General features: G+C 39.5%; 1 protein-coding gene across 1 annotated transcript; it reads left to right on the top strand.

The window, feature by feature from the left end:
- On the top strand, positions 955–2,220 carry LOC107611044. The gene is made up of 2 exons (XM_016313011.1): positions 955–1,847; positions 1,908–2,220. Exons 1-2 carry the CDS (start codon positions 955–957, stop codon positions 2,218–2,220), a joined length of 1,206 nt encoding a protein of 401 aa, XP_016168497.1.

Below are 13,139 nucleotides of genomic sequence, written 5' to 3'. Positions count from 1 at the left end.
GAGCATCTCACTAAATTCCAAAGGATATGTGACACGGTTAAATCTAATGGTGTTCATCCTGACACCTATAGATTGCTACTGTTTCCATTTTCTTTGAGAGAAAAGGTATCAAAATGGCTAGAATCATTCCCGAAGGAAAGCTTGACAACCTGGGAAGATGTAATGAGCAGATTCTTGACAAGGTTCTACCCTCCACAAAGAGCAAACAGGCTAAGAACTAAAGTGTAAACATTCAGACAGCAGGATGGTGAAACTCTTTATGAAGCCTGGGAGAGATTCAAAGACTTGACAAAGAAATGCCCCCCTGACATGTTTAATGAGTGGGTGCAAATTCACATCTTCTATGAAGGGCTGAATTGTGAATCAAGGAAAGCTGTAGATCACTCATCTGGAGGTTCCCTAAATAAGAAGAAGACCATTGAAGAAGCCATTGATGTTATAGAGACAGTGGCTGACAATGAGTATTTTTATGCCTCGGACAGAAGCAACAACAGGGGAGTCTTAGAATTGAACCATATGGATGCAATCTTGGCCCAGAACAAGATGATCACCAAGCAACTGGCTAAATTGACCAAACAAATGGAGAAGACTCAGGCTGTAGCTATCCACACTCAATCATCACCTCAAGAATATTTGGAGACAGAAGAAGGGGCTAACTGGGAGGAAGCTAATTACCTTGGAAACTCATCTAGGCAAGCTAATGATCCTTACTCCAAAACCTATAATTCTGGTTGGAAGAACCACCCAAACTTTGGGTGGGGGAACCAACAAAACCAAGGCCAAGACCACAGACCACACAATCCAATCCAGTTCAACAATTCCACTCACCAAAACTCCAACCAAAAACTATACCATACCACACAAAACACTCATTCACAGCCACCATACCACAACCATAACAACCACTCTCCACACCCCACTTCCAACCAATCAGCGCCACATGATGAGGATAGAATGGCCAGGATGGAAGCTATGCTTGCAAACCTTTGTAAGGAGTTTGAAGACATAAAGAAATTCAAGGAGGAAGTAATATCCAATCGGCAAAATCAAGATGCAGCCGCTCAGAAGCTTGAAGCACAAATTGGGTATTTTTCCAAACAAGCCCCTAGCTACAGTTCCAGTAGTGCTACTAAGACAATTTCAAGAGAGGAATGCAAAGCTATTACCCTTAGAAGTGGAAGAAAATTGGAAGAGAAGTCAATGGACACTGAAGAAGAGAAAGAGGAGGATAGTTCAATTAACAAGAAAGAAGCACAAACACCTACTCCTAGTTCATCAGAAGAAAAGGAAGCTTTAAAGCCATATGTCCCAAAGGCTCCTTACCCACAACGCCTAATGAAGAATGCAAAGGACAGCCAGTTCTCCAAATTTTTGGAGATTTTCAAGAAACTTCAGATCAACATTCCCTTTGTAGAAGCACTAGAACAAATGCCACTTTATGCTAAGTTTCTGAAGGAATTGATGACCAAGAAGAAAAGCTGGAGGAATGATGAAACTGTAATCTTAACTGAGGAATGTAGTGCTATCATCCAACACAAGCTACCCCAAAAATTGAAGGACCCAGGAAGCTTCCAAATTCCCTGCATCATAGAGGAAATAACAGTTGAAAAAGCCTTGTATGATTTGGGAGCTAGTATAAATCTGATGTCCTTAACTATGATGAAAAGAATGAAGATTGAGGAAGCCAAACCAACAAGAATGGCTCTCCAATTGGCAGATCGGTCATTCAAATTCCCTCATGGAGTAGTAGAAGATTTGCTAGTAAAAGTAGGAGACTTCATCTTCCCTGCTGACTTTGTGATATTGGACATGGAGGAAGAAGCTAAGGCTTCAATAATTCTGGGAAGGCCATTTTTAGCCACTGCTAGAGCCATCATTGATGTCCAAAAAGGTGAACTTACCCTTAGGCTACATGAGGAAAGGATGTTATTCAATGTATTCAAAGCCATGAGCTATCCACCAGAGTCACTGGGAGAGTGTATGAGGTTAGATGCAGTGGAAACTGTGGTGCAAGAAACCTTTGAAGAAGCACTTGAAGGATTAATAGAGGGTGATTCCATGTTAAATGTTGAGATTGCTGATGCCAACTCAGCTGCAATGCCTATTCCAAGTGCATTGGAGGAGAGGAAAAAGGAGAAAGAAGTACCAAAACTGGAGCTAAAAGCACTACCTCCTACTCTCAAGATGCATACTTGGGAAGTGATGGAAGTTACCCAGTAATCATCAACTCTGGCCTTAGTCCAGAACAGGAAGAGGAACTAATCAAGGTATTACAAAGGTACCAAGATGCCATTGGATGGACCCTTACTGACTTAAAAGGGATAAGCTCATCCATATGTATGCATAAGATCTTGCTAGAAGAAGATGCCAAGTCCTCCATTCAAGCCCAGAGAAGATTGAATCCTGTCATAAAGAAGTGGTCCAAAAAGAAGTGATGAAGCTATGGCAAGCAAGAGTCATTTATCCCATTTTTGACAGCCCATGAGTGAGTCCTGTTCATGTGATTCCAAAGAAAGAAGGGATCACAGTTGTACCCAATGAGAAGAATAAACTCATACCCACTAGAACAGTAACAGGCTGGAGGATGTGCATTGACTATAGGAAATTCAATGAGGCAACTAGAAAGGATCATTTTCCACTTCCTTTTATGGACCAGATGCTGGAGAGATTGGCAGGACATGGATATTATTATTTTCTTAATGGATATTCGGGTTATAATCAAATAGTGGTGGATCCAAGAGATCAAGAAAAGACATCATTCACCTGTCCATATGGAGTTTTTGCTTACAGGCGCATGTCTTTTGGATTGTGCAATGCCCCTGCAACTTTCCAAAGATGCATGTTGTCTATTTTCTCAGACATGATTGAAAAATTCATTGAAGTCTTCATGGACTATTTCTCAGTTTTTGGAGATTCCTTTCCCAATTGCCTTAATCATCTTGCCTTAATATTAAAAAGGTGCCAAGAGACAAACCTAGTTCTAAATTGGGAAAAATGCCATTTCATGGTAACAGAAGGGATTTTCCTTGGCCATAAAATTTCTGAAAAAGGCATAGAAGTAGACAAAGCTAAGGTGGAATTAATTGAGAAATTACCTCCACCTAGTAATGTCAAGGCAATTAGGAGTTTTTCAGGCCATGCTGGTTTCTACAGAAGGTTTATCAGAGATTTTTCCAAAATTGTAAAGTCTTTGAGCAACCTATTAGTCTCTGATACACCTTTTGTATTTGATCAAAAATGCACACTAGCATTTGAAACACTGAAGAGAGAGCTTTTCTCAGCACCTATCATTGCCCCCACCTGATTAGAATTTGCCTTTTGAAATTATGTGTGATGCATCAGACCTGGCTGTTGGGGCAGTGCTTGGACAGAAGAAGGGCAATTTAGTGCATGTTATATATTATGCCAGCAAGGTTTTGAATGAAACTCAAAGGAATTATACCACTACCAAGAAAGAGCTACTGGCAATAGTGTTTGCATTTGACAATTTTAGATCTTATCTCATTGGATCTAAAGTGATTGTTTTTACTGATCATGCAGCACTAAAATATCTACTTGCAAAACAAGAGTCAAAACCAAGACTGATAAGGTGGATTTCGCTATTGCAGGAATTTAACATTGAGATTAAAGACAAGAAGGGAGTGGAGAACAAAGTAGCAAATCATTTATCCAGAATCTCCTGTGAAGAAGGTAGCACCCACAAATCAAGTGTCAATGAATTCTTCCCTGATGAGCAATTAATGCTGGTTCATAAGGCACCCTGGTTCGCAGACATTGCTAATTTTAAGGCAATTGGGGAGTTTCCTTCAATGATCAACAAGCATCAAAAGAGAAAACTCATCAATGATGTAAAATATTTCATTTGGGATGAGCCATACTTATTCAAAAAATGTCCAGATGGATTGCTCAGAAGATGTATTTCAGAGGAGGAAGGAAGGGAAGTTCTATGGAAAAGTCATGGTTCTTGTTATGGAGGCCATTTTGGAGGAGAAAGAACCACAGCAAAAGTCTTGCAGTGCAGATTCTTTTGGCCCACCATCTTCAAAGATGCAAGAGAGCTAGTGAAGAAGTGTAATGAGTGTCAGCGGGCTGGAAATTTGCCCAAGAAAAATGAGATGCCACAGCAATTTATCTTGGAACTTGAGTTGTTTGATGTATGGGGGATTGACTTTATGGGACCATTCCCAACCTCATACTCAAACAGCTACATTCTGGTGGCAGTGGACTATGTGTCCAAATGGGTGGAAGCCATTGCAACTCCTATAAATGACAACAAGGTGGTTTTGAACTTCCTAAGAAAAAATATCTTTAGTCGATTTGGAGTTCCCAGGGCACTTATCAGTGATGGAAGAAGTCATTTTTGCAACAGACCATTAGAAACCCTCCTCCTGAGATATGGGGTAAAGCACAAGGTTGCCACACTCTATCACCCCCAAACAAGTGGACATACAGAAGTGTCCAACCGGGAGCTGAAAAGGATCCTGGAAAAAACGGTGGGAGCTTCAAGAAAAGACTGGTCGAAGAAGCTGGATGATGCTCTTTGGGCATATAGGACAGCCTTTAAAACACCAATTGGAATATCTCCATATCAACTGGTATATGGTAAGGCTTGCCACTTACCATTAGAGCTTGAACATAAAGCTTTCTGGGCTCTCAAGTTGCTGAATTTTGATGGTCAAGCTGCTGGTGAAAGGAGGCTCTTGCAATTACAAGAATTAGAGGAGTTTAGATTCCAAGCCTATGAAAATGCCAAAATATACAAGAAAAAGGCAAAGGAAAGACATGACCTCAAGATGGCACCAAGAAGCTTTGAGGAAGGACAGAGAGTGCTACTCTACAACACCAGACTAAAACTGTTCCCTGGGAAGTTAAGATCAAGGTGGTCAGGCCCTTTTATTGTCACTAAAGTCTCACCTTATGGATACATAGAGATCATGGAAGAAATCTCACAACGGACCTTCACTGTGAATGGACAAAGACTCAAACACTACCAGGGTGACATGGTAGAAGAGTCCAAGATGAAATATATACTCACTTGAGAGAGAGGAACGTCAAGCTAGTGACGATAAAAGAGCGCTTGTTGGGAGGCAACCCAACCAAAGATAATTCTCTTTTCATACCTTGTCAATAAGAGTAAGTAAATTCTTTGTATTGCAAGGAGCTAAGTTTGGTGTTGCACACCAAAGAAATCTAAGGGTGAATGTGTAATTCTAAGTTTGGTGTTCCACCATAGATTACATGAAGGACACACTGCACCCTAGCATAATTAGTTGTCAGCTCCTAACAATCAGGAGAATTACTCAAAAGTTGTTTGTTTTCTAATTCTGGTTTGCTATTGAGTTCATAGTTTTTTTATAGTTCATAGTTTACTGTCTTAATAAAAGTACTTGAGGTTTTCTGCATAAGACTCAATTTGCTGCATAAGGCAATAAACTAAGTTTGGTGTTCACACACTAATCTATGTTTAAAAGCCTACAAACGTACACGCATACTAACAACCTCTCAAGTGCTTGGGGAACAAGCAGCTTTCAGTAGCTTTTGCAGGAATTCAATCAACCCTTGGAAGTACTATGCATTATCATCAAAGGACAAAAAAAAGGACACTAAAGCCACAAATGGTGATACAAGAAAGGAAGCAACTAGAAGGCACCACCAAGAGGTTGTATTGTTGCTTAATTCCATCCGCTTTGAAATACTCTAAATTGGAAGTCTGAAAGTTCCCATGTTGATATTCACTTATGGTTTTAGTCATTTTGCATTCCGTATGTTTTAATTTTTCAATAAGTGTGCTAGCCTAAGTGTGTGTGCTTTCATTTTCACTTGTTAAATACTTGCCTTGTTCCCTAAGTCTTTTCAATTAAATAAAAGAAATGATTGAACATAGAAGTAGAAGAGTTCCTTTTTAGCAAGTAGTAAAATAACAGTAAGTGGTGGTGTATGTTTGATTGTGCTGTAGCTCACTTACAAATGAATAAAAGGATAGATTGCTCTATTTCTAAGTGAAAGTTAGCTTACTGTCTATGAACCTTAGTAAATAAAAGTCCTTGGTTGAAAAGGGAAACAAACAAAAAGAAAAGAAAAAGAAAAGCCAAAAGTGGTAGCAAAAACAAAAGAAAGCAATGAATAAGGCTAGACACCAATAGATTAGACCTTAGGACATATGCCTGTGGTGTCTGTGTACTAGGATCTGCTTGGATGATTAGGTTCTATGGAGTGCTTTAACACTTGGTAACTTGGGTTAACTAACCCGGGATTATCAACCGAAAGTCCATTATCAAGAGCAACCTAGCTACAAGACATTTAGTAACCCAAAGAGGTGCTGGGCATCAATGTCTTAAGAAGATTTGTGAGCCAAGTGTCTGTAGTGGAAAATGTGTTAAGTACCAATAAACTAAGAAACTGCTACAACACATGACACTGAGCTAAAGTCTACAGGAAAAGAAAATGAAGAAAAACAACTACCAAGGTTGAATGAATAATAAGAGGTCGTAGCAGTATGATAATTGATGCTTGAAAGAGACTTTCTATGCCTAAAGATCAATAAGAAGTGACATGTTGCATTTTTCTGCATAAAACCCCATTTACTAATAATAATGACTTGCTGATATGAACATTCCCTTTTGTTTCATTCTTTCTTCTTAATAAATTCAGTACTTGCTTTAGGACAAGCAAGATTTAAGTTTGGTGTTGTGATGCCAGGGCATCTTAGGCTAGTTTCACTATCCTTTTTCCTTATTTTTAATAGGTTTTATGCACTTTCTTGAGCTATAAGTAAGCAAATTGGGTAGAAATTCATGTATGCCTATATTCATTCAACCATGAGTAATTTGATGCAATTTCATGATGATTTATGCTATGATTACTTGTATGCTAAAAATGATAAGAATTCTCATGACTTTAGCAAGGCTTTGATGCATTCATTGGTTGATGATAGGTGAAGGAAAGCATGGAGGAAGGTTGAAGAAGGAGCATGGAAAGGATGAGGAGAAAGCAGTTGGTGGCCAAGTTGGACCAACAACGTTGCCTCAAACGTTGGAAGAGAAACAGAGCACTTCTCTGCATGGTGGCTGATGCTCACGTTTGAGGTAGCGTTGGACATCCAACGTTACCCCCAACGTGGTGATAAAAACTTCAATTCTGGAGCTAAGTCAATTTTGAGTGGCGTGTACGCGTCTATGACGCGTACGCGTAAAAAAGCAAATTTGATATCCACACAGAAGCGTGTAGTACGCGTATGCGTACGTGCCAAAATCGAACATTGGAGGTCCAACGTTGCCTCAAACGCTGCCTCCAACGTCTGCGATGCCAAGTCCAGAAGTTGGAGTCGAGAATTTTGAATCGACGCGTACGTGCCAGTGAGGCGTACGCGCGGATGAAAAAAATGCCAATGTGCGCGTAGGCGTACAGTACGTGTACGCGTGAAAACGCCAACGTTGGAGGGAACGTTGGAGGTCCAACGCTAAGTCCAACGTCCCCTACTTTGTTTTTAAACTACAAAATGAAAATCTTGCATCCACGCGCACGCGTGCAGTACGCGTACGCGTGGATGAGCATTTTGACCCTTTTGCACGGAAGTGCACGGTACGCATACGCGTGGGTTAGCTGACGTTGGCCCTCCAACGTTGAGTCAAATGCTAATGACAGCAGGCTTTCTGGTTTTGCTGGTTTAGTTCTATATGGCGTTTGAGTCAACATTGGCCCTTAAACATTGACTCAAACGTGAAGCATCAGGATTCAAAATTCACACAGATCTCTTCTCAACACCAAAGAAAATCAATTGGAGCCATTTTCAACCCAATTCCATCAAGGCCAAAAGCCCAATTCAAGGCTTGAAGATCAATTGAAGAAAGTGTATAAATAGCTCAGAATTTAAGTTAGAGGGGACTTTTCCCTTTTCTTTTCACTTTTTAGCTACTGGGCACTTTTACATCTTTTGTATTTTTCATTCTCTGTTAGTTAATTTCCAGAATGTATCGTTTTATTCCAATTTCCATTTTGAGAGCTATGAACAACTAAATCTCTTTCATTGGGTTAGGGAGCTCTGTGTAATTCAATGGATCAATATTAGTTTTCATTCATCTTCTTCTTTCTTTTCTCTTGATTTTACTAGAAAGCTTTCGGTCTATATCCAATTGAATAGTTATCTTTGGAAAGAAGCTATTCATAATTGGATCTCCTCGGAACCTTGGAAGAGGAATGAGGAGATCATGCTAGAATTACTTTCTCACATTGGATTAGATTGGGGTTTGGATGGATATAGTGACATGTAATCCTACCAACACTTTGATCTATGAATTTGTGTGGTATAATCAGTGACTAAACTTCATCTCTTCCCATGAGCACTTAAATCAAGGAATTGGGCAATTGTTCATGCTTAGAGAGATTGGTGAGCCAAGGAATTGGGATCCAATCACTTATGATTGCCAAGGAGATCAATGAATGCATTGATTGCGGAAGAGATGAAAATGAATTTGATCCGGAGAATTGTACATCTCCTGAACCCAATGAATCCCCCATTCTCTGATCTACCCATTATTTTTACTTTCTGCTCTTTAATTTCATGCTAATTCCCCCTTCTCGTTTACATTCTTGCAATTTAAGCTGCTGCACTTTAATTTCCTGCAATTTAATTTTCTGTTCCTTTAATTTCTTACAATTTAAGTTTCCCGCCAATTTTACTTTCTACAAATTCTCAACCAAATCTGATTTTGTTCAACTAGTATAATTCACCTATTATAATTGATCGATCTACCAATCCCTGTGGGATTCGACCTCACTCTTTTGTGAGTTTTTACTTGACGACAATCCGGTACACTTGCCGGAAGGAAATTTGTTGAGACACAGTTTCTGCGCATCAGCTAATCCACGACTTCATTGGAGACTTCTCGAGACACCAGTTCAGCCGATTTCTGGGGAGATTAGGGTCTCTGTGGTAGAAGCTAGAACCCAAACAAGCAGAATTCTCTAATCTGGAAGATTCGACCTTGTCTGTGACATTTTGAGTAGGATCGTCAAGAGAATGAACTGCTAGAGCTTCACCCTTGTTCAGATTGGATGACCACAGCCAATGGCATTTGATCTGAAGCAGAGGAGATTGATGACCACGGCCAATGGCGTTGATCACATACAACCTACCATAGAAAAAATCATTCACAAGCAAAGAAGACAGTAATACCAGAGTTAATTCAGAAAGACAAAGCAACTCCAATCCTTAACCATATTCCTATTCCTAATTCCATTTAATTCATAAGGTATTTTATATATTTTTATTTGACCCTTTTCACTCTCTCAAACAATCAAACCAAAAACTTCTTGATTTCGCCTGACTAAGACCTACAAGGTAACCATAGCTTGCTTCAAACCACAATTCTCGTGAGATCGACCCTAACTCACTCAGGTATTACTTGGACGACCCAGTGTACTTGCTGGTACAGCTGTACAAAAGTGTGGGATTCGTGCACCAATAATATACCTAGGAGCCTTGAAGGAAAGATAAGCAGGAACAACGAGATCAAAAATCATGACACTCTCCAAAGGTTAAGGTGAAAAGCTTATACAGAAAATCAAAGACAATTAATACAAATCTTGATTCTCTGAAGTTAACCTCTAGGAGGGACATAATTCAAATGTATACAAAATGAAGAACATATACATACATATAAACTAGATACACAATAAAAGTCTCCAAAATGTAGATCTTCGCTTCCAAAGAGTCTCCAGCATGCTCAGTAAGGTGCCTCACATCTTATATCTGAAAAACAACAAATACGTATGAAATGAGGACCGAAGGTTCTCAGTATGTTAACAGTTCCCAATAGACAAGATATAAGGCCTAGGAAGCCAAAGGCAATTCTAAACTTCTACAATCCAGATCAAAGCCTAAAGTCATTACCAACCAGAAATATGGTAACTCTACCTAGGGATTCTAATCTAGCTCCTCATTTCCAGTTCTTTACAAACCTCCCAATCACCAGGTGGAACAACCCTCAACCCTCTTCCACCACCTGAAGAATCTCTCAAGATCAAGCACATACAAAGCATACAAGTAACACATAATTAAGGAAACAGATGCAACAGTTAAGTCATGTAGCATATAGACATAGATAAACAGTTAGGCAAGCCAAAACATGCATACTCAAACAAATCATACAATTGCAAATGACGCATGCCTATCCTACTGGCCATGAGCTCACGTGTCAGTTACTTTGCCAAAACCTGACACATCCGGTAGCTAACCCGGATATCGTCCTCTTGAAAACCGGTGGGTGGTACACCACCACGATCCCCGCCTGGTGAGTGGTACACCACCACAATCGTCACCGTTATGAGCTATATACCACCACAATCCTCGCAAGATTTTTAACTGAAAAACACAAACCCGTGGGTAGTAAATAACAATGATCCCTACACATACTTTCATTTAAAAACTCATGGGCGGTAAATAACCATGATCCCCACAAACATTTTTTAGTCAAGTACATTCTCATCATCATAATGTGTTTCACTTTATTCAAAATCATAAAAAAAGTCCATCATCATCACCCCTCATCATCATAATCATCTTCATTAGTCTTAATCAAAATCAGTCATCGTCATTTCTCATTCCTAACTTCTCTACCCTCTATTAAACTGGCTCTAAATTCATAAGGGAAAAATACCCCTTGTATTTCACCCAATACACTCTCACATATCCTAAAGCCTAAACACTAGCTATCGTACCTTAAACAGGTGTTAAACGCCAGGTAACTAAGTGCAGATAGTGCAGAAATCCACTTCCGGGGCCTACTTGGTGTGTGCTTGGGCTGAGCATTGAGCTTACACATGTAGAGGCTTCTCTTGGAGTTAAACGCCAGGTTGCAGCCTGTTTGTGGCGTTTAACTCTGGCTTGTAACCTGTTTCTGGCGTTTAACTTCAGAATAGGACAGGAAGTTGGCATTTGAACGCCAGTTTGCGTCGTCAAAACTCGGGCAAAGTATGGACTATTATATATTAATAGAAAGCCCTGGATGTCTACTTTCCAACGCAATTGAGAGAGCGCCAATTGGGTTTCTGTAGCTCTAGAAAATCTATTTCGAGTACAAGGAGGTTAGAATCCAACAGCATCTGCAGTCCTTTTTCAGCCTCAGAATCAGATTTTTGCTCAGGTCCCTCAATTTCAGCCAGAAAATACCTGAAATCACAGAAAAATACACAAACTCATAGTAAAGTCTAGAAATGTGAATTTTGCATAAAAAATAATAAAAACATAGTAAAAACTAACTAAATCATACTAAAAACTACCTAAAAACAATGCCAAAAAGCGTGTAAATTATCCGCTCATCACAACACCAAACTTAAATTGTTGCTTGTCCCCAAGCAACTGAAAATCAAAAAGGATAAAAAGAAGAGAATATACTATAAATTCCAAAACATCAATGAAACTTAGCTCCAATTAGATGAGCGGGACTAGTAGCTTTTTGCCTCTGAACAGTTTTGGCATCTCACTTTATCCTTTGAAGTTCAGAATGGTTGGCATCTATAGGAACTCAGAATCCAGATAGTGTTATTGATTCTCCTAGTTCAGTATGTTGATTCTTGAACACAGCTACTTTATAAGTCTTGGCCGTGGCCCTAAGCACTTTGTTTTCCAGTATTACCACCGGATACATAAATGCCACAGACACATAACTGGGTGAACCTTTTCAGATTGTGACTCAACTTTGCTAGAGTCCCCAATTAGAGGTGTCCAGAGTTCTTAAGGACACTCTTTTTGCTTTGGATCATGACTTTAACCGCTCTGTCTCAAGCTTTTCACTTGACACATTCACGCCACAAGCACATGGTTAGGGACAGCTTGGTTTAGCTGCTTAGGCCGGGATTTTATTCCTTTGGGCCCTCCTATCCATTAATGCTCAAAGCCTTGGATCCTTTTTATTACCCTTGCCTTTTGGTTTAAAGGGTTACTGGCTTTTTGCTCTTGCCTTTTGGTTTAAAGAGCTATTGGCTTTTTCTGCTTGCTTTTCCTTTTTCTTTCTTTTATTTTTTTATTTTTTTTCAAGCTTTGTTCTTCACTGCTTTTTCTTGCTTCAAGAATCAATTTTATGATTTTTCAGATTATCAATAACATTTCTCCTTTTTCGTTATTCTTTCAAGAGCCAACAATTTTAACATTCATAAACAACAAATTCAAAAGACATATGCACTGTTCAAGCATTCATTCAGAAAGCAAAAAGTAGTGTCACCACATCAAAATAATTAAACTAATCTCAAGGATGAATTCAAAATTCATGTGCTTCTTGTTCTTTTGTAATTAAAGCATTTTTCATTTAAGAAAGATGATGGATTCATAGGACATTCATAGCTTTAAGACATATACACTTGAACACTAATGATCATGTAATAAAGACACAAACATGAATAAACATAGAGCATATTAAACGAAAAACAGAAAAATAAAGAACAAGAAAATTAAAGAACGGGTCCATCTTAGTGATGGCGGCTAGTTCTTCCTCTTGAAGATCTTATGGAGTGCTTTAGCTCCTCAATGTCTCTTCCTTGCCTTTGTTGCTCCTCCCTCATAGCTCTTTGATCTTCTCGAATTTCATGAAGGAGGATAGAATGCTCTTGTTGAGGTCCATGAGTGGGCTCTCTTGTTTGCTCCATCCTTTTCTTAGTAATGGGTTTGTGAGATGAATCTCTCCATCTCCCATGACTCGGATGTGGAAGCAATTGTCTTCCCTTTCCTCTTTCTAGAGGTTTCTCTGGCCTTTGGTGCCATTAATGGTTATGGAAAAACAAAAAGCAATGCTTTTACCACACCAAACTTAAAAGGTTTGCTCGTCCCCGAGCAAAAGAAGAAAGAAAGTAGTAGAAGAAGAAGAAAATAGAGGAGATGGAGGGAGATATGTGGTTCGGCCAAGGGGTATGGTAAAGGAAAGTGATCCTTCCTGGTGGCTGTATTGAGCCTTCTGTAGTCAATACACATACGCCACCCTGTAACTGTTCTTGTAGGAACCAGTTCATTTTTTTCATTATGAACCATTGTCATGCCTCCCTTCTTGGGGACAACTTGGACAGGGCTCACCCAGGGGCTATCAGAAATAGGATAAATAATCCCAGCCTCCAGTAACTTGGTGACCTCTTTCTACACCACCTCCTTC

The sequence above is a fragment of the Arachis ipaensis genome, chromosome B08, assembly GCF_000816755.2.
Source record: "Arachis ipaensis cultivar K30076 chromosome B08, Araip1.1, whole genome shotgun sequence".
Lineage (NCBI taxonomy): Eukaryota > Viridiplantae > Streptophyta > Magnoliopsida > Fabales > Fabaceae > Arachis > Arachis ipaensis.
Note: the sequence above shows the minus strand (reverse complement) of the source record. Positions and strands in the feature narration are given on the sequence as shown.